The following is an 18725-nucleotide window of genomic DNA, read 5'->3' as shown; positions in this document are numbered from 1 at the left end:
GTATCAGACGCCCATATCCAGAGCGACTTACAATCAGTAGTTACAGTCCCCCTGGAGCAACTGAAGTGTCAAGGTTAAGTGTCTTGCTCAGGGACACAATGGTAGTAAGTGGGATTTGAACCTGGGTCTTCAGGCAAGTGTGTTACCCACTAGGCTACTACCACCCTGTGGTAGTAAAAAGTTTTGGTTCACTAGGAGAGTCCAGATCAACACTGGAGCTGGTGGTAGACTTCCACAGGCACAAACATTCTCCACTGCAACCACTAAACATCCAGGGTATGGACATTGAGGCTGTGGAGAGCTACAGGTACCTTGGTGTTGCTGAAAAATAAACTGGACTGGACTCACAACTCTGATGCTCTCTACAGAAAAGGGTAGAGTAGGCTTTACCTGCTGTGGATGCTCAGGTCTTTTGGCGTGAAGGCTGTAGAGGAAATTTTCTCCACCCAAGGAAGGAAGGTGCGTACAACGGAAGAAGTTTCCAGATGAGTTTATTGAGAAGATCTCTGTGCACGCTGCAGGATGTTCTGAAAAAAATCTCCTCTCTGTTCTCTTTTTATTGTGGGCAAAAGTGTGTGGCGCCCTAACCCTAACCCTAACCCAACTCCAAATAAGGCATGGAGTTTCACCAAATGACAACCTGTTTAATCTCAGATAAGAGATGAGAGGGGGGTTTCCCGGCAGGTGGACTAGTTTTGTATGCACACAGAGATAACAGAACTCTACTCCTCCTCACATCTGAACTTTGAGGTCATATGCAAATGCAGCCCAACATTGAAATACTGCACACATAGTATATATTAAAATAACATAATTCCATATAAGCATAACTAATTTTCATTGATGTAGACACTTTTCCTTCACAAGGGCCCACTCCTGAAGACCTTTTATGACACTGTGGTGGGCTCAGCCATCTTTTATGGTGGGGTCTGCTGGGGAGATAGCATCTCTGCTGGGGACAGAAAGATACTGAACAGGCTGATTCGGAAGGCCAGCTCTGTTGTAGGATTCCCTCGGACTGAGGGATACTGAGAATGATGAGTGGGAATGGGACTACCTGTGGGAAAACTTCATTCAGCTGAAAGACAACAATGACTGGTGTGATCTGAAATAAATGACTAAGGTGGATGAGGAGCTTACGTGGGCAAATTCTTCTGGTCCAATGCCTGTTTGTCTGTTTACATTTTGTTCATTACATGTTTTGCACTTGTGCTTCATCAATGGCAAACTTTTTCATATGACTGTACAGTACATACATATATAGAGCCACTCCTAGTATGAAAATACTTGTGTATTAATGAATTCTCTCCTGTGCTCAAGCAATCAGCATTCCTGGACCTCCAGGTCTCCCTGGACCGCCAGGACTTCCTGGACTAAGTGGTGTGAGTTTTTAGGTCTCTGCCTCAACTGGGGGAGGATCAGCATTTCAGTTCTCATTTTCAGAAATTTTCTCTAAAATATAGAAAATGATGTATATATCATGTCATTGTGAATATCTTCCTTAGGTCATGGTTCTGAGAGACTTCAATAACATGCATTCCACAGCACGCCAGCCTGAGGGCACACTGGTCTATGTCATTGAAAACACCAACTGCTATATTCGAGTGCGAAACGGCTACCGTCAGATCCTGGTACAGTGTTCAGCCCAGTACACTTGCTCTGGGTTTTGTCAGTTAAAATTTTTTTAACATGGCTTTCCTTTTCTTTGCAGTTGGGTGATTACCAACCCTTTTCCAGTAGTGTAAGTCAGAAAAATTATTGTTATCAAATGCATTTTGCCTATACTCAGGCAAATAATGATGACAAAAGCTGTCTACTCACAGATTGCAGCATTCAATCCACCACCTGTACATGTGGGCTCTGCAACCAGAATCCCATCTCCGGCAACATTTCACCCTGATGGCCAGCAGCCCATTCCGCATGATTACACGTGGTTGGCACCACCCCCAGACCACAGGGGACACCTTGATCTTCACCAGCCAAATACCGCTTACCACAGGCCCAGCACACCCCAACTACATCCCCAACAGCACAAACACTCAGCAGGACCTGCGGTGAGAAACATTAATTTCCACGTTCATTAAATCACCCATTTATGCCAAATCCACCCAAACTCCAATTTCCAACTTCCAATTTCCCACCAAGCACCTGCATGTCAACTAAATCCAAAGACCTTCCTCTTTTCTTCATTTTCAGTATCCTTCGCCCAACACACTCAGTGTCTCTTTTCTGATTTGTCACCCTTACTGCAGACCTCACACTGTCCTCATACATGTCCTGCACCACTTTTACATACTGCTCTGCCACTCCTGACTTACAAAACCACAGCTCCTTACTGGGTAATCTGGTATATGCTTTCTCCAGTTCCCAAAGACACAGTGCAGCTCCTTCTGACTATCTCTGAACTTCCTTATCAACACCCTGAGAGCCAACATAGCATCTGTTGTGCACTTTCCTGGCATGAAACCATAATGCTGCTCATTGATTATCACTGCTCTTCTTAACCTTGCTTCTTCCACTCTTTCCCATAACTTTATGATATGGCTGATTATCCCCCTGTAGTTACTGCTGTTCACTTAATCTCCACTCATCAGATGTCCTCTCACTTTCCAATTTGGTTATCCACTGCCAGCTCTCCTAAACACCTTAATGCTTCCACAGCCTTTCCATTCTTTACCTTCCTCAAAGATGTTTTTACTGCCTCTTTGTAAATTTCTGCCTCATCCAGGCTTTTCTTTCTCTCATTTTCTTCACTAATCAGCCATTCAAAGACCTCTTTCCATCTGCTCAACACCCTCTCCCTGCTTGTGAGCACATTTCCAGTTATCACCTGCTGCATATATATATATATATATATATGTTTTTATATATACAGTTGCACCTGATTGCCCTAAACTCCCCCCAGACGGGTGACTTAGGGGGCATCAGGGGAGTGGACCACCAGTGCTTTCTGCAGGCACAGGCTGCCGGAATGAAGGGGACATTCCGGGCTTTCCTGTCCTCCCGGCTGCAGGATCTGTACAGCATTGTGCGCAGGACTGACCGAAACCTGACACCCATTGTCAACCTGAAGGTCAGACAGCCAGGTTATTTTAGTGAACATAGCACATTGTACACAATGTGCACAAATCTTAAATATAGAATAATCTCACCAGTTCACCAGTATAAACTTGCTGTTTCATGAATCCATAATCTACTTTGTTAATATCAGTTTATTATCTTGTTTTAGGATGAAGCGCTTTTTGACAGCTGGGAATCCATATTCAGTGACACAGAAGGCAAGATCAGGAAAGACGTGTCCATTTACTCATTTGATGGAAGAGATGTCCTCACTACAGATGCCTGGTGAGTCAAATTTCATTAATTCATCCCATATTTGTACAGATGTGAATATTTAAAATAATAATATAGAATATAAATATAATGTGGTCCTGTGAAGTGAATAATATAGTGCAGCTGACAGTGAGTGGGATATATGAGGCGGCAACTTTGACAAGGGCCATGTCAAAGTTGACTAGATGGCAAAGTGATGTCAAGATGGCTCAGTCATTGAATACTTCAGAAAGTAAAAAAAAAAATCTTAAGGGGGAAGTACATTTGGGTGGTGTGTTTCTATACAGTCCGGTTAACATATAGGAGTGAGGGCCACTGAACGATAGTCATTCACAGACCTTGCCGTTTGTTTTTGAGACAGGAATAATGGTGGAGGATTAGAGGCAGGGAGGGACTGTGGCCTGTTCCATAGAGATGTAAACAGGCTGTTGAAGACTGCAGTCTGAAGACATGTACATGTGTAAATGAATGAGTAATCATTGTGTTTTTATTGAAGGCCAGACAAAATGGTGTGGCACGGCTCAAGCGGCCGTGGTCAGCGACAGACTGACAACTATTGTGAGACGTGGAGAACATCTAACCGGGCAGTGACCGGCATGGCTTCATCTCTCCAGGATGGCCAGCTTTTACAGCAGAAGTTTCGTAGCTGCTCTAACTCCTATGTGATGCTGTGCATTGAGAACAGCTTCAGCCCCTAGCAGCAAACATGTCCTTTCACATGTCTATCAGAAGGCCAAACCCTCTCAACATTGCATCTTGTGAAGTTCTGTCTGAGAGTCAGTATTCTTCTTGAAGGTTATCTATCCTGGAAAGGGCACACAGTGTCCCCACCTAGCACTTCATCCCAGCAGATCTCTGCTGTTTTACTGTCCACTGAGTGTATGTGTGAGTTTAATATGACATAGTGCTCTACATATATCCCAATGGAGAGAGTTCACCAATGAACCCAACACTTTTCAAATTTTTAGGAAAGTTCAGTGCATCTAATTTGTAGATTTCTATTTTTATGTGTAATCACCTACATCTATCATCTATTTATATTGATATCCCTTTACACTTCTGTGAAACAAATTTTACTGAAAAATTGTTCACAATTTTAATATTGTAATTAATCTTGGCACATGGCACATCCTAAATTCCTTAACATAATACACCTTTCAGTGTCTAATCAAAACCAATCAATTCACCACACAGTTTAGTTTTCCCTGGACAGTAGTGTTGTAAACTTTCAGATTCAGTGGTTCACTAATGAGAACTTAGTCTCATGTCTTCTGATACCCTGGTAAACAAGGTACACTGTTTACAGGAGAAAGGGAGGAGATGGTCATTGTTATCACTGGGTGTGTGAGACATATTGTAAACAGTCCAGACAGAAAATTATTTTCAATTAAACCATTATAGTTCATCTAGTTTTCAGAAGAAAAAAAAGAAATTACTGGGCTGTAGTCGTTTTCTCTTCTCGAAGATACATAACAATTTGACAGTCCTCTTGTTTATTTCTGTAAATTCATTAAAAATATCCTAACATTAGTAAACATGCTACAAGAATTATGGGAGTAGATTTGGCATGAAATCTCTTGCATGAGCATGAGAGCTTGCATGAGAGTTGGACAGACAACTACACATGATCTTAAGTCCTGTATTTGCACTGCTGTACACAGTGGATTTGTGTCATGTGGTTTAGGATTATTAAGGAAGTAAACTGACAAGAGCTGCTATGGAACCACTTTTTATTAAACAAAGACTTGTGTAACCTCCAATATTCAACATGATTGGTGAGCCATTGGACCATTATTCATTTACTCCAGAGGGTCAGTTATGAAGCATGAAATGTTTGATGCTGTGTGAGTGTCTGTAGAAAGAATCAGCTAAAAGAAACGATGATGCCTGCAGCAAGAAGATGGCCTAGGGTGGCAGTGACATGTCCTATGTTAAAGGATGAGTCGGGTGGTTATAGCTGGGTTCAGAACTCATTCACCATGTGAAGTTTTCAGTGGTGATGTTGTCTAATGACCAAAGATACAGGCCTGTGTTTTTTTTTTTGGTTTTAATATAAAATTAAAACCATGTTAACATACTTAACTCTTTGTTTTTTGTGTCTTCATAAATAAATGTTTTAGATGGAAAGTATTTTGGTTTGGTGTGCATTTAATACTTGTAATACTATGTGCTTATAGCACAATTTAATAATACTGAGTAATACTCAGGATGGCATTTACCTTGAATTTTGACTTGCAGTTGCACTAGTTTCAGATTAACGTCAAGTTCATATTTACCCAGTAAGTAATGTACTTTTCATCCTGATGAATATGACCCCCAACTTTACACTTAATACACAAATCAACAGCACTTCTGATGCTGAAACTATACCTGACCCTAGTGTTTAGTCAATCCTCAGGTCAAACATACTCTTCACTAATGTTTCAATTACTAAAGGTGTAAGATAATAAACGGCAAAATCTATTTAAGTGCTTTATTACGTAAAAATGTAAAAATACTATTAATCAGTGCGCTCATACTTGTTCATATTCATAAAAACAGAGATACAGTTGTAAATATTAGAGATAACCTTACAAAAATTACCATAACTAATACATTTTTTAAATCAATGGAACAAAATGGAATTAATTAACAAAATGAGTTAGTAGAACACAACCTGTGTGAATAGGCTTGAATCTTTAACAGATTACAGTGCTGAGTGAAGATCTTAATCTAGTGATGTCTCATGCCACTCTCACCATCTTGGCATTTGCAATTAAACAAATCAGTAAGTTTGCTCCAGCCAATAGTTCCATCAAACCTGTCCCTTAAACGTCTTCACAAACGTTTCATTTTACCTTCTTTCTTCACAAATAACAAAACTCAAAACAAAATCTTGTTCAACTCCTACATTCATTTAATACACTGATTATCCTATGGCCAATACTGCAACTGTCCAACCAGCTGTGGATGTTGCGAGATCTCATGCTTTAACCCCACTTCCATTTGGGACAGCTTCTGGCTCCTGGGGCTCTCTCGCCATGGGGCATAACTCTGTAGGCATGGCCTCAGGTAGAGGGCCACCTGATTGTCGCTGATGACGGAAGTGTCTGGTGATGACAAACACTGAAGCCACAAGGTAGCTCAATGTCAGCAAGGCAAAGTAGAAGAAGTAGACGAGAAACTAAAGAAGGGGGAAAAACAGGTTTAACAGGAATAATAAGGTTTGTTACATTTATTGAAGATGCTGAGATGTCTGTCTGTTTCAATACCTGGGAATCCACTGGTAAAGCAAGACCTCTCTTGTCAGCGACAATAAGTGTGATTGTGGACTTCAGGATGGTGGACAGGAAGGTGTTTATTCCAAAGACCAAAGCACACAACTCTTTGGTAAGAAAGGAGGCAATCTGAAAACTGAAAATGACAATATGAACCAAAATTATCAAGCAGCTAAGACCAGCAGGAAACAAAACAGAGATCCAGGCAGTCCAAACACAAGTTCATTATCTCCAACTGAATACAACACTGGATCTTAAATGCCTTTCAGAAACATCATCCTAAGGATCTGCATCCCTTTGAGGAATCATTCAACAGCACTGAAACTGAGAATTAATTCAATTGCAAATTGGCACAGAATTTCAGAAAGACATGATGACATTTAGTAAATTTCAGCTTGTCTTATCTATGTCATTAACTTACATAGCAATGGGCACAAGGAACTGGTAGAAGCCCCTGAACAGGATATAGGACAGGTAGCAGACCCAGATGTTTGTGGTGGAAACCATCACAATCAGGAGGGCACCCATGGTTGCTGTTATCACACCGATTACCAACTCGGACCAAACATTCCAGCGGATCTTCACATAACCTGCTGCAAATGACATAATTGCACCTGCAGCGAAATTCTGCAGTTTAGTCAATCTTTCACTCATGTTTAAAGTTAAATTGCATTGAACAGAAAGCTTTATCCTGTTCTGCCAGATCATGATTCTCATGTAGGACGCATAAATCATTAATGCAATAAAACAGCACACACAAACTTACCTGCATTAAGTTACACACACTACAGCGGAGAATGTGATTCCAGCTTTTAGGTGCTAGACTGTTGTATAATATAGTGTGTTCCAAGAAAGAGTCCCTTTGGGCTGAAGAGGCAGTTGAAGAAGCATCATATACAGTATAGTTATTTCTTCTTTATGTTTGTAATAATGACCGGAAGGAGCAGTAAACCCTGAATCACATCTCAGGCACAAGTGAGGCCTAGCAAACTCGCTGCATCCATGCTATCTGCTGCCGATTCCCCACCGGCTTCACCTAATTCTGCTAGCCTCTATGCAGCAGGTGATATTACATTGAAGCTAGAGGTTTTAGCCTTGGCGGACGTCATTAAATCTAAACTTCAGAAGATACCCACCGAGGCTCTTACAGCTATCATTCCCGACCTGCAGACATTGATACCGGAATGGACTGCAGACAAGGTTGGAAGTACAAATGGCGTTACTGAAAGAGACTGCAGGAGATGTGGAGCACACCCTTACACTTACTTACGATGATATCACCTCCATTAAGATACAAGACCTTACAGCTACGGTGTCCCCAGCTGGAGAATAAATGTGAAGATTTAGTGGCCAGGTCAAGATAGAACAACATTAGAATTCTCAGCGTGCCAGGAGGCCCTAATACTGCCACCGCTGCAGCAGATGCGGCCCTGATAAAGGAAGCCCTGAACTTGGAAAAGGAACTCTCGACCAGTCCCAACACAACTATATCAGACCCAAAGGCAATCCGCAACCCTGTACGTTTGTGGCCAAGTTACATAACTAGAGTGACTGCACTGATATTTTGCAGCATGCCAGGCAGCAGCGACCGTAACAATTAAGGAGGTGACCATCCATACATTCCCTGATTACACTGCAAAAGAAGCCTGTTCACAAGCAGATTTTGTTCATAAATGAGGGAACCAGCGGGAACCACCTTTTTTGAATATGCATTTGTTGATTCTGGGAGGTGATCTAAACCGTGCTCTTGATCACTTGACCACTGTCGTCCTTGGGCTCTCTCTCAATCAGCCATGTCTAAGAGGTTTTCTGAATTTGTGTCACAGTTTAGCAAAGGAATCCTACTTCCAAACAAGCCTGCAGACAAGGTCGGATTTATAGCCATGGCCATAGACAAGGCGTCACGGCAGATTTCCAGCAAACCACCCAGCGGTTTTTGTAAAATAAAAATAAAATAAATAAATTTGATCTGAAAAGTACAGCTCAGACCTCAGTTTTCATTTAAGACAGTCTAAAATGCAGCAGCACTCGAGAAGCTGCAGCTTATCACGCTATGCCACAGACTCAAAGAAAAGGAATACAGCAAATTGGCATGATGTGGGTAATCCCTTTCACCTGCTGGTTATGGGCAATTGAGACACGCCCATGTTAACTTGTGTTGGGTCACATTTTAATCTAGGGCCCTATGCTTTCAGTGATGCAAATAAACAAAATCCGGCCACTTACAGTCAATAACTCATATCAGAAACAGAAAAAAAGACACTGAGCTCTAATCAGGCCTAAAAAGTTAAACCCAACCCAGACTGACAGAATCCAACCTGACAAGTACAGCTAAAATACTTCTAGACATTGCTCAAGTAAACACTGGGTCATCCAGGTAGCCAGGTGAGGGGCTGCCGGTGAACCAGCAGATACAAAACTGAAATGTAATTATTGAAACCAGTGCTAATTGGTATCAAAGTTGATACTAAATTTTAGTATCTATTAACATCGGAGAATTTATTTTGACAACTCAACAAGCATGGCAATATTCTCCACATCATCGTTCAAGACTGAGATCAGAAAACGTAAGCATGCTCACCTTTAAGCTCTTTTAATTTGTGAATTATTAAAACGCTAATGTAAACAGGTTTAACATTATTGTCACTGTATTTAAGTTAAGGATTTGGGCAGCAACAAATGAGCTGTTGTATACAGCAATTTCTTTTTATTTTATTTAAACATTTATACTAACTTTCTGAAAAGCTGCAAGTTGAAAACCTTTATATAATATGTCTGTGTGCTTTATAAACACACCTCAGAGAATTACTTGTAACACAATGTAAATCCAAGTCAAATCGAACTGTCCACTTACGAAGAACCACTGATTGACAATCAATTTCACATGCTGTTGTGACAACAGGTGGAAACTATAGCCAATTAGCAAAATATCCCCAATAAAGGCGTGGTTCTGCAGGTAGTGACCACAGACCAATGCTGATGGTGCTTGGACTCTAGTGGTGACCACTAGAGACTGAGTCTACAACCCACACAAGTGGTTCAGCTCATCCAGGATGGCACATCAGGCAGATGGCAGTCAAGGTCCACACATCTAGTAGGGATGGTTATGGCCTACTGATGAGCGGTGCCTGGTTTCCTCCAAATGTGATGCCTGGCATTTATATCAAAGAGTCCATTTTGTTTATCATGCTCTGAGAGTCCTTCAGGTGCCTTTTGCCAAACTCCACTTAGTGGAGTTGGCTGTTGTGCCCTTTATTAAGGAGTGGCTACTGTCTGGCCACTCTACCATACCGGTCTGATTGGTGAATTGCTGCAGAGATGGTTGTCCTCAGTCCACAGATAACCATCAAGTTCTTGTCTTGTCCTGGCTATGGTCTTTCTCCCCCGACCGCTCCCCAATAGGCCAGTATAATCAAAATCTCTCGTATTGGCCAAATTTATATTGCATTCTGTTTATACTATGCAGTTCTAATTACATCTAAGTAAACAGAAACTTAGCAACATAGAAATGACTCGGCGAAATAAGGGTGTGGTATACAATCACGCTCACCTAGTAGGTTGGAAGCAGCCTCCACTCCACCGTTGTAGACCTTGTTGTTCTCAGTCTTCTTGTTCCATAAGATGTGAACATAGAAAACCACCAAGTAGTAGCCTGCAGAGTTTAGCACCCACCAGATACTCCAGAGTCTCAAACTGGGCACCCGAGGCACATTCTTCAGCTCCTTCAGCATTTCCATGAATGCAGTGGAACGAGTGCCTCCACTAGGAGACCCTAGCTTTACCTGGCCCAGCTTTTGGTGCTCCTCACGGCACTCTTTATTGAAGAACATACTGCGTTTGGGCCACGGCAAGCAAGTGGACTGCAGCAAGGCCACAATGACAAAGCCCAGTGACACAGCGCTCAGAGTCGTATAGCTTACGTTTCCCAGTGAGTAGCACAGCTGTCCCATCACCGAACTAGTGAAGACACCCAGGAGCACCGATGAACGGGAATATCCAGCCACACGCTGGTATAATGATGCTGGCACCAATGAGAAGATATAAGAGGAATAAGCAACACGGGCAGCCATAGTAATACCATAGAAGAACTCCATCAGCTGCATTTCGAGAAGTGTTTTGCCCAGCAGCAAAATCAGCCAGATGGAGACGTAACTCATGCTCTGCAAGATAAGGACTGGCTTGTAGCGCAGATAGTCGGTTAGCAAGAAGATGGGAACCAATGCCACCATGTAAGAATATGGCAAGACTGGGCTGATCTCATTGGTGACCTAAAGAGAATTAAAAAAAAATTAATAATTTTTTAGTTCTTACAAAACCATCTCACTATCCTACAATCCAATATAACATCTGCTATTCAGAATTTTGTGTATATGTCAAATGTACAGGTGGGTGGGTGAAATTCCTTTTCAATAAATATACAACAAGCAAATAGAATGTTTTATGACACAAGCTTTTGGATACAGACCTGAAAAAATAAATTGGTGTCAGTTTGAATGTGATTATTTGGCACCTGCAGCAGCTTATGTTCAAGTGGAAAAAATTGGGGAACCAGAACTGCCACCAGTGTAGTGGGAAATGTGTATAAAACATGTACTATAGATCAGCATTGCATAAAAAAACCACCCACAACCCCCACACATGTGCATTCGTTTAGACAGATAGATTCCTGCTGCTTCATAGACTACATTCACTACAACAATTTTCAACAGGCACTGCAGTGTGCAGCCGCTCCCTCCAGCCACCTGGAGGATCCAATATTTACATGAGAGACACCCTTTAAATATGGCAACGGTGAAAGCAGCTCCAACATTAATTCTATAGCACCAAGCTTGCTAGAAAATCTAAAAGTGCAAGAGTACTATATAAAGTATTTTGGAACGGGAAAAAACTAAAATATCTGGACAAGCCTGTTTGCAGGAACTACTTTATAGTTGTCACTATCAAAGTGAGCAGCAGGACAGGTATAGCAAAGCATTTGAAAGTTTGAGAAGGGAGTAAAGTTGTTGTTTAAACATAATATGAATATTTTAAATGCCTCTGAATACTGAAGTTAACTATAAGAATGGCCCTGTATTTGATTCTCTCCGCATTTTACAATTACGTAATTGCACAATGTGCATATAAAAAATATTCTTATTAAAAGGTACCATCCTTAGTATCAGAATATAGTTTGAAATTTCAGTAACGTGACAAGCCTGATAGTGTTACTAGTTACTCAAGTAACATTTTGAAAAACTGTCTTACTCTAAAAATATGTTTACAATGCCATTCTTACTTCACCATTATACAGCACCATTGTGTAACACTCGACTTGTTACTTTTTTAAACCATTTATATAAAATCACATGATATCATTACGGAATAAAAAATATCATGTTCAACTGTCTCAAGTGTTAAAACCAAAGGTTACAGAAAGAATAGAGAATCCCTGTCTTTCCTATTCACCCTTTTAGTGTTCGTAAACATTTTGTTAACTGGGGCAATGCCAAATAGACTTCTTTACATTTTCTGTAGAGGAAGGCATTGGTTGTTGTTTTATTTAATATATCAATGTTAATTAATTAGCATATATAAGATACACTGAGATTAGTACAAATTCTACTTTAATAAGTTATTATTATTAGGAAATACCAGAATTAGCAAATTCATATTTTTGTCGGTTTGAATACATTGTTTCTGAAAACAAGCAATAAAATTATTTATATATAAATATTATGATTAACGCTATTCATATTTGAGAAAACAAGCAATACATTTTTTATATATATATTTTGATTAACGCTATTCATATTTTTTTTGACTACCCACTAGGGGTGTTGAGAGGGGTGTGGACAATTCTGCATTGATGCTGTGCAGAACACAATTGATTATATCATAATGACATTGCTTGGTAATTTTGTCGTTGCGGTATAAAAATTTTAGTTAAACAGTAGTGACTGCGTGGTCTGAGTGCAGCACAATCAACGCAAGCTAGGGTTCAGTTTGTGCCTTCGAAACACACACATGCACACACACAAAGCAGGAACAGAGGAACATTAACATCTTACCGGGAGCTTAGAAAACCAGGTCTATATCTTGCGCCGACCTTTAGGTCTGAAAGCAGCCACCTGAGACTACGAATGTCTTAACCAATGTCTTTTTATGCCGTTGGTGGCGCCGGGTTAGCACAGACTGAACATGGTAGTTTTTCTGTTCATTGGAGCAAATCGAAGTGTGAACTATTTTTGCAATAACCTTGTACCCAATTTGAATAGTTTACCTAAGTTTATAATATCCTTTAATTTCAATGTATGTATTTATGGTGATTCTCTGGGAAATGAAACAAAAATGCAAAATTTTATTTAAATGCATTTAAAAACACTGATGGTTTTGAAGACATTTGAAACTTAGTACTGGCTATCATAGGTTACAATTAACAACTTTTAGACCATTGTGATCCCATGAATCACACAATTTGGTCATTTTAGTTGCAAATATTGGTATTGCATTATTTTAGTTGACACCCATTATACATTGAAATATTTGGTGCAATAGTTTTGTCTGAATGCTTCTAGAGTTCACAGATTTTTATTGTTGGTTTTAACAACTAGTTTTCTGTCCCGTGCATCACATGGCAAGTTTTCAAACTGCTTGTATAGCTTTTGTCATAACTTTATATAGAACTAAACAGCATGACAAGCACTAAATAAGTCACACTTGTTCATTGTTCTGACCACTAGATATGGGGATAAAGCATATATATATATATATTATTATTTTTTCTATTTAATAATCACTATGAGCTGAAGTGAAACCTGGAAAATTCTTAGCGTAGTGGCACCTTGGTGGTTCCTTCTGATTACGGGACTGTTTCCTTAGCCGCTTGGCTTGCACCACACCACAGCACACAGTGCACACAACGAAATGTGCCCCTGCATTTAACCTATCACCTTTGTGAGCCGTGCCCACTCTTGCTGGCCTGCATGCATGACCTTACGAGTCATACGAGTTCTCGATTAGGTTTGTGATCTTGGTGGGGATTCCATAGTGTTCCATTAGTTGCCCAAGTCAATAAAGATCATATACTGGGGTGCGTTCCATTCGATAGACTGTTCAATGATGCTGCGTACTGTTGCTTTGTGATCTGTGCATAAACAAACTTTTCTAAATCCTGCTTGCTGGTCCAGGAGCCTCTGGTCTGTATTTTCCTGAATACAGTTATAAATGACCCAATTAAAGACCTTACTTGTCTTTACTGGTATCAATCACTAAAAGAAATACTGTAAAGCCACCACTTTACTTTTTCCCCCCCATTTAATGCATGGCACACTAGGCTTTTAAATTCCATATCAAAGATGGTACTCAATACTATTTTCGATACTACATGGGGAGGAAAAATCAACACAGGAACTTTTTAATAAGTTTTTAATAAATGAAGAATATATTTAGCATATTTTTCAAAAAGGTCAGAACGCCATATAAATATAATATAAAATTAATAAATAAAAAGATAAATAGATACCAAACAAATTAATAAATAAGTGAACTAATACACTTAATACATTTATTTTAATGTTTTTGAGTCAAAAATCACCACTCGTCAATTCTCATGCCACAGAAGTGAAAAATAAGTGCAATTAAAGCTGCAACCGAGCCAGAAAATTTAGGTTTGGTCCAACAATGAGGCCCAACAAGAAAAGCTTTCTAAAAGCCTGGCTTTCTTTATGAACTTTTAAATAATCGCCCATGGTGAGCAGTGGGCAGCCATGACAGGGACAGTGCATTTGCTCGGTGGAACCTCAGTGGCATCTAGGTGGATCAGGATTTGAAGTGGCAACCTTCTGATTATGGGGCCGCTTCCTTAACCGCTAGGCCACCACTGCCTATGAGCACTATACTCAGTTTCACATCCTCAGCACGTTCACATTTCTCATAAAAAAATTATGATTATGATTGTTGTGTCTCTCGTGTAAACATACAATCCTCCAAGTAGCCAGGTGGTAGGGGCTCCGCCCGCAAAGCCTGTTGAAAATTTCTGTGAAGCGCAGAAGCAAAACTGGAATTTAAGTATTGACACCAGTACTAATTGGTATAAAAATCGCTACTAAATTTTAGTATTGATTAATATCTGAAAAAATATTTTTTACAACCATATCGCACACTCAATTTCAGTAGAGTACAAAGATGCAAAGTATTCATAACTAATGAAACAATTTGACAATCCCTTAAATTTCACCCCTTTTTGAAAATCCATTCTGAAGACAAAAGATTAAATGTTAATGACTAAACCTGCAGCACAGGGCTAAGTCTGCCTTGTGTTGCTTGGCAGCAGGTTTAATCCAGTCACTGCTGACCCGATTAACAGGAATGTGTTCCCTGTGCTCTGACAGACTGACCTTTAACCCCCAGTCCTTCCAGCTGAACTAATAAACAACAGTCCCAAAACACATTTTTCAAACAGAACTTGCTAATGTATCTTTTTTTTTTTGTTTGTTTAAATCCAATGTGATTGTTCTTTCTATTATTAAATCAAGAGAAAATTGATAAATCTATTAGAATCAGACAAATGCTAACTCTACTGATCAGGAGTAAAAACAGATGACTGCAGAATGATTCAATGTTGTATTGTGATATAACCTCATAAGAAATCGATTGTGAAGATATGAGACTAGCATGATGAATGTACAGAACCTACCTGAGACTCTGTAAAGTTCTTCTCAGGGCTGAGAAGGTATGGGGTGATGAAAGGCTCGCCAGGTTTCAGCTGCACCATAAAACCATAGAAGCACAGTAATACCACTGACCACTTCCAGGCCTGTGACTGTGTGCCAGGGTCAGGTTTGGATGGAACTACGACAACCTCCTCTGTATCTGGTAAGCATCCAGGATCCTCTTTATTAAGCTCCATGTTGGATTCATCTCGGTCATCACCTGACACAGCTTCCACCATGTTCTACACCACAGCTAGATCACACAGCAGTAACAGTCACTTCAGCAAGGTCTTCAGCTTTTAAAACACCTGCCTGTTCACAGTGAGTCTTTCAGATTTCAAGACTAAACAGCCTACTCATCATATTCAAAACTGCAGATGAAAGTGTCCAGATCTGGGCCAGTGGTGCACCTATGGTGTTAACCTTTGGTCCAAGTAGTGAGAAGAAATGTTGAGGACAAGGATAAGCAACCGAGCTCATGTACCTGAAAGACACGACAGAAATGCTGGATTACAAACAGAGCAACACGCGATTTGGGAGAAGAAGAAAAAAAACGACAGCGTAGAGCACACAGGGAACAAGTAAATACGATGTGTGCTGAAAAGCAGGATTATTACCAGTCATGTGCGCTCCTACAGCGCGGCCACATAGTTCAACCCTAGTTATACTTTTGGCTGGGGACGTGAACACGTGGAACACAGAGCCCATCGGACAGGCCAAGTGGACGCTCGGGAAATGCTTTCATTAGTAAAGGTGAAGCAGAGCGATAGAAAGCAGACAGAAATCGGTTGCGTTACCGGACTCCTTGATCCTCTGCTCCCGCTCGGGTCTGGTCAGCTCAGCATGGCGCTGCTGCCGCTGCTGCTGCTGCTTCTGTGTCATTCCGAGGCGGAGCTTCCTGGCACCGCGAATGACCGAGCTCAGAGACGCGACACTGTGCGACTAGTCTCTCGTTAATTTTCAAGAAAGGCGCTCAAGCAAACCTGGCGTCACGTGCCAGGCGTGTACGCGTGGGCCACACGTGGGTGCTTAATGGCGGAGCTGCGCGCCGCCACGCAGAGCACTGACGTACGTGTTGCAACGTTCGCTACTTTTGGTGGGGGGGACGCATCTCCGGGGTGGTGGGTGTAGTTCCGAAAAGAGGTCGGCAGCCGCACTGGGCATCAACAGGATGGTTACGAGATCCTCCCTACTGATGTAGAAAAGAAGGGCAGCAGAGAGCGGAAGAGTAAAAAATCTAGTGCCACCTAGAGGGAGCACTTCAGTTTTACACGTCTCAATGTGATCCTTATTTAAATAAATTCTGAAAAATTGTCCTGTAGTAACCAGTGCGATCCTAGTCCGTTTGGTGCCGGACTTTTGCGCCACGTACGGCTGTAACACCGCTGACCATATAAAACGTCTAACATTTTATATATAGTAACATATTTTATTATAAAAACCTGTTGTCGAATTAAAACAAGTAATGTTTTTCTTGTCCATTTCCTATTTGTTAATTTTGCACTCCAGTATCAACGCCCATCCTCCAAACCGAGGATCACCCCAATGTAAATGAATAGACACTTTAGTGCACACATTCGGTTTGTATTTTATTCTGTGGTTTCGCAAAACCCATAAAAGATTAATTGACATAAAGGGCTCGTATTGACAATATTATGCATATGCATGTATGAATGAAATGTGCTTTATTTGGATGCATGAGGGTGCCCTTGCTACCCGCAAATAGAGGGAATAGAGGACCAATTGGTGGCCAGGCAATCATGAGCATTATGGGCGCGCACAAAAAAAATTGGTGATGCCAATTTTCTTATATTCTGATATTAACAATGGATTGTCCTTTCAGATGAAACATGTTTCACTACAATTTAATATACATACCTATTAATTATTTATTTGCACAAGCTACATACTATTTAAAATTTATTTATTAGAAAGTCCATCACTCCTCTTTGATCCGTCACCTTATCGTGGTGGAGGAGTTTGAGAGCCCTAATGATCCAGGGAGCTATGTTATCTGGGGCACTTGGTGCCCCTGGTAGGGTCTCCCATGACAAATCGGTCTTAGGTAAAGGGTTCAGAAGACCTTTCATGGAAGGAACAACAAAGAGCCAGTGTACCCGGCCAGGAGGATTACCGGGGTCCCAGGCCTGGGGTTGGGGCCCGTGAGCGAGCGCCTGTTGGCCGGAACGAGATTGTTGATACAAGGTGTCTGGGAACACCTGTAAAAGTGAAAGTGAAGTGATTGTCATTGTGATACACAGGAGCACAGCACACGGTGCACACAGTGAAATTTGTCCTTTGCATTTAACCCATCACCCTGAGTGAGCAGTGGGCAGCCATGACAGGCGCCCAGGGAGCAGTGTGTGGGGACGGTGCTTTGCTCAGTGGCACCTCAGGGGCACCTTGGCGGATGGGGATTCGAACCGGCAACCTTCTGATTCTGGGGCCCCTGCCACAGATTGCCTCCCTTGACGTCATCGCTCTTTTTAAAGGCGTAGTCACTTCTTCAGCGCAACAGAAGCTGCCGCTCACTGTCACTTTTTTCTTGCTTTAAGAGTACCCAAATTACTTGTTTGTAGTGGTGTCCCACAATTAAAACCTTAAGATCACATTAACGAAAACCTGTATGTCGTTACAAATGTGACAGTGAAAACTTCATTTGAACGCTACGGTACTGCTTTTCCTTTGGCCAACGCTCGATTCTGCAAATAGTCAGGCAATTGATTTACTTGAATGATGTTTCGCACACTTTGCTGAAGTCATTTGGCGGAAATATTTCTGCTTTTCTGTCGTCTTTTAATATAAAACGGCGATTAATTTTATGGCAGGCTGCTGTGCCACAGAATGCCCCCCCTGCCTAACTCTGGCTGGGAATGTCCTACAGACACCAAACTTGCACCACTTACTCATATCTCTTCCTCATTGATGCTACAGAAATTATTTTGAGCTGGGCTGCAAGGAAAACAATCTAGGTGAGGGGGCATTTCATGGCAGGCTGCTGTGCCACAGAATGCCCCCCCCCTGCCTAACTCTGTCTGGGAATGTCACAACTGTGATTGGAATTTACTCTAAGATTTATATGAACTAAATAAAACAAATACACAGAAATAAAAAAATGCTTTTCCAATAACTTTGTTGTTAAGATCAATACAATTTACAATATCATCATTGTAAGAAACAAATTTTGTACAGTAATAATTAAATTAACACTTCAGTTTTTTTTACAATCATTAAACAGTTAACACAAAAATAATTAAGGAAAAAAAAAGTTACATACTCCAAGCAACAAAACAATAAATAACAATAATGTGCAGTTATTATAAATTAAATTTTTTAAAGTGCTCATGCTATTTACAAGTTTCTACAGTCTTGATTGCTAATGGCGGGTGCATTGCACACTAATCAGCTGCATGCTGGGCACAGGTACTCCTTGTCCACTGGAGGA

At 40.9% G+C, this 18725-nt stretch overlaps 2 protein-coding genes across 9 annotated transcripts in view; one reads left to right on the top strand and one right to left on the bottom strand.

Annotated features, from left to right (window-relative positions):
- col18a1b (collagen type XVIII alpha 1 chain b) overlaps positions 1–5463 on the top strand; it is a 43245-nt gene extending 37782 nt beyond the window's left edge. For all 3 annotated transcript variants that reach the window (XM_028955133.1, XM_028955132.1, XM_028955131.1), the window contains exons 33-39: positions 1321–1382; positions 1506–1631; positions 1712–1741; positions 1824–2054; positions 2876–3073; positions 3230–3345; positions 3830–5463. In XM_028955133.1, the coding sequence (XP_028810966.1) occupies positions 1321–1382; positions 1506–1631; positions 1712–1741; positions 1824–2054; positions 2876–3073; positions 3230–3345; positions 3830–4031 (965 nt within the window). In that variant the 3' untranslated portion in view covers positions 4032–5463. The remainder of the gene's footprint in view (positions 1–1320; positions 1383–1505; positions 1632–1711; positions 1742–1823; positions 2055–2875; positions 3074–3229; positions 3346–3829) is intronic.
- Positions 5464–5792: 329 nt separating this feature from the next.
- The window catches only part of slc19a1 (solute carrier family 19 member 1), a 23142-nt gene continuing 10209 nt past the window's right edge, over positions 5793–18725 (bottom strand). For 4 of the 6 annotated variants that reach the window (XM_028955137.1, XM_028955141.1, XM_028955142.1 and 1 more), the window contains 7 exons: positions 17415–17499; positions 16078–16472; positions 15265–15764; positions 10141–10858; positions 7012–7204; positions 6585–6726; positions 5793–6496 (listed from right to left, as the gene is read on the bottom strand). In XM_028955137.1, the coding sequence (XP_028810970.1) occupies positions 6296–6496; positions 6585–6726; positions 7012–7204; positions 10141–10858; positions 15265–15519 (1509 nt within the window). In that variant the 5' untranslated portion in view covers positions 15520–15764; positions 16078–16472; positions 17415–17499 and the 3' untranslated portion in view covers positions 5793–6295. Of the gene's footprint in view, positions 6497–6584; positions 6727–7011; positions 7205–10140; positions 10859–15264; positions 15765–16077; positions 16473–17397; positions 17500–18725 lie in introns of all 6 variants that reach the window. The other 2 variants (XM_028955138.1, XM_028955139.1) reach the window with 2 other exon arrangements.

Source organism: Denticeps clupeoides, chromosome 15 (genome assembly GCF_900700375.1).
Source record: "Denticeps clupeoides chromosome 15, fDenClu1.1, whole genome shotgun sequence".
Classification (NCBI taxonomy): domain Eukaryota; kingdom Metazoa; phylum Chordata; class Actinopteri; order Clupeiformes; family Denticipitidae; genus Denticeps; species Denticeps clupeoides.
This window is presented reverse-complemented; position numbering and strand designations above follow the sequence as displayed.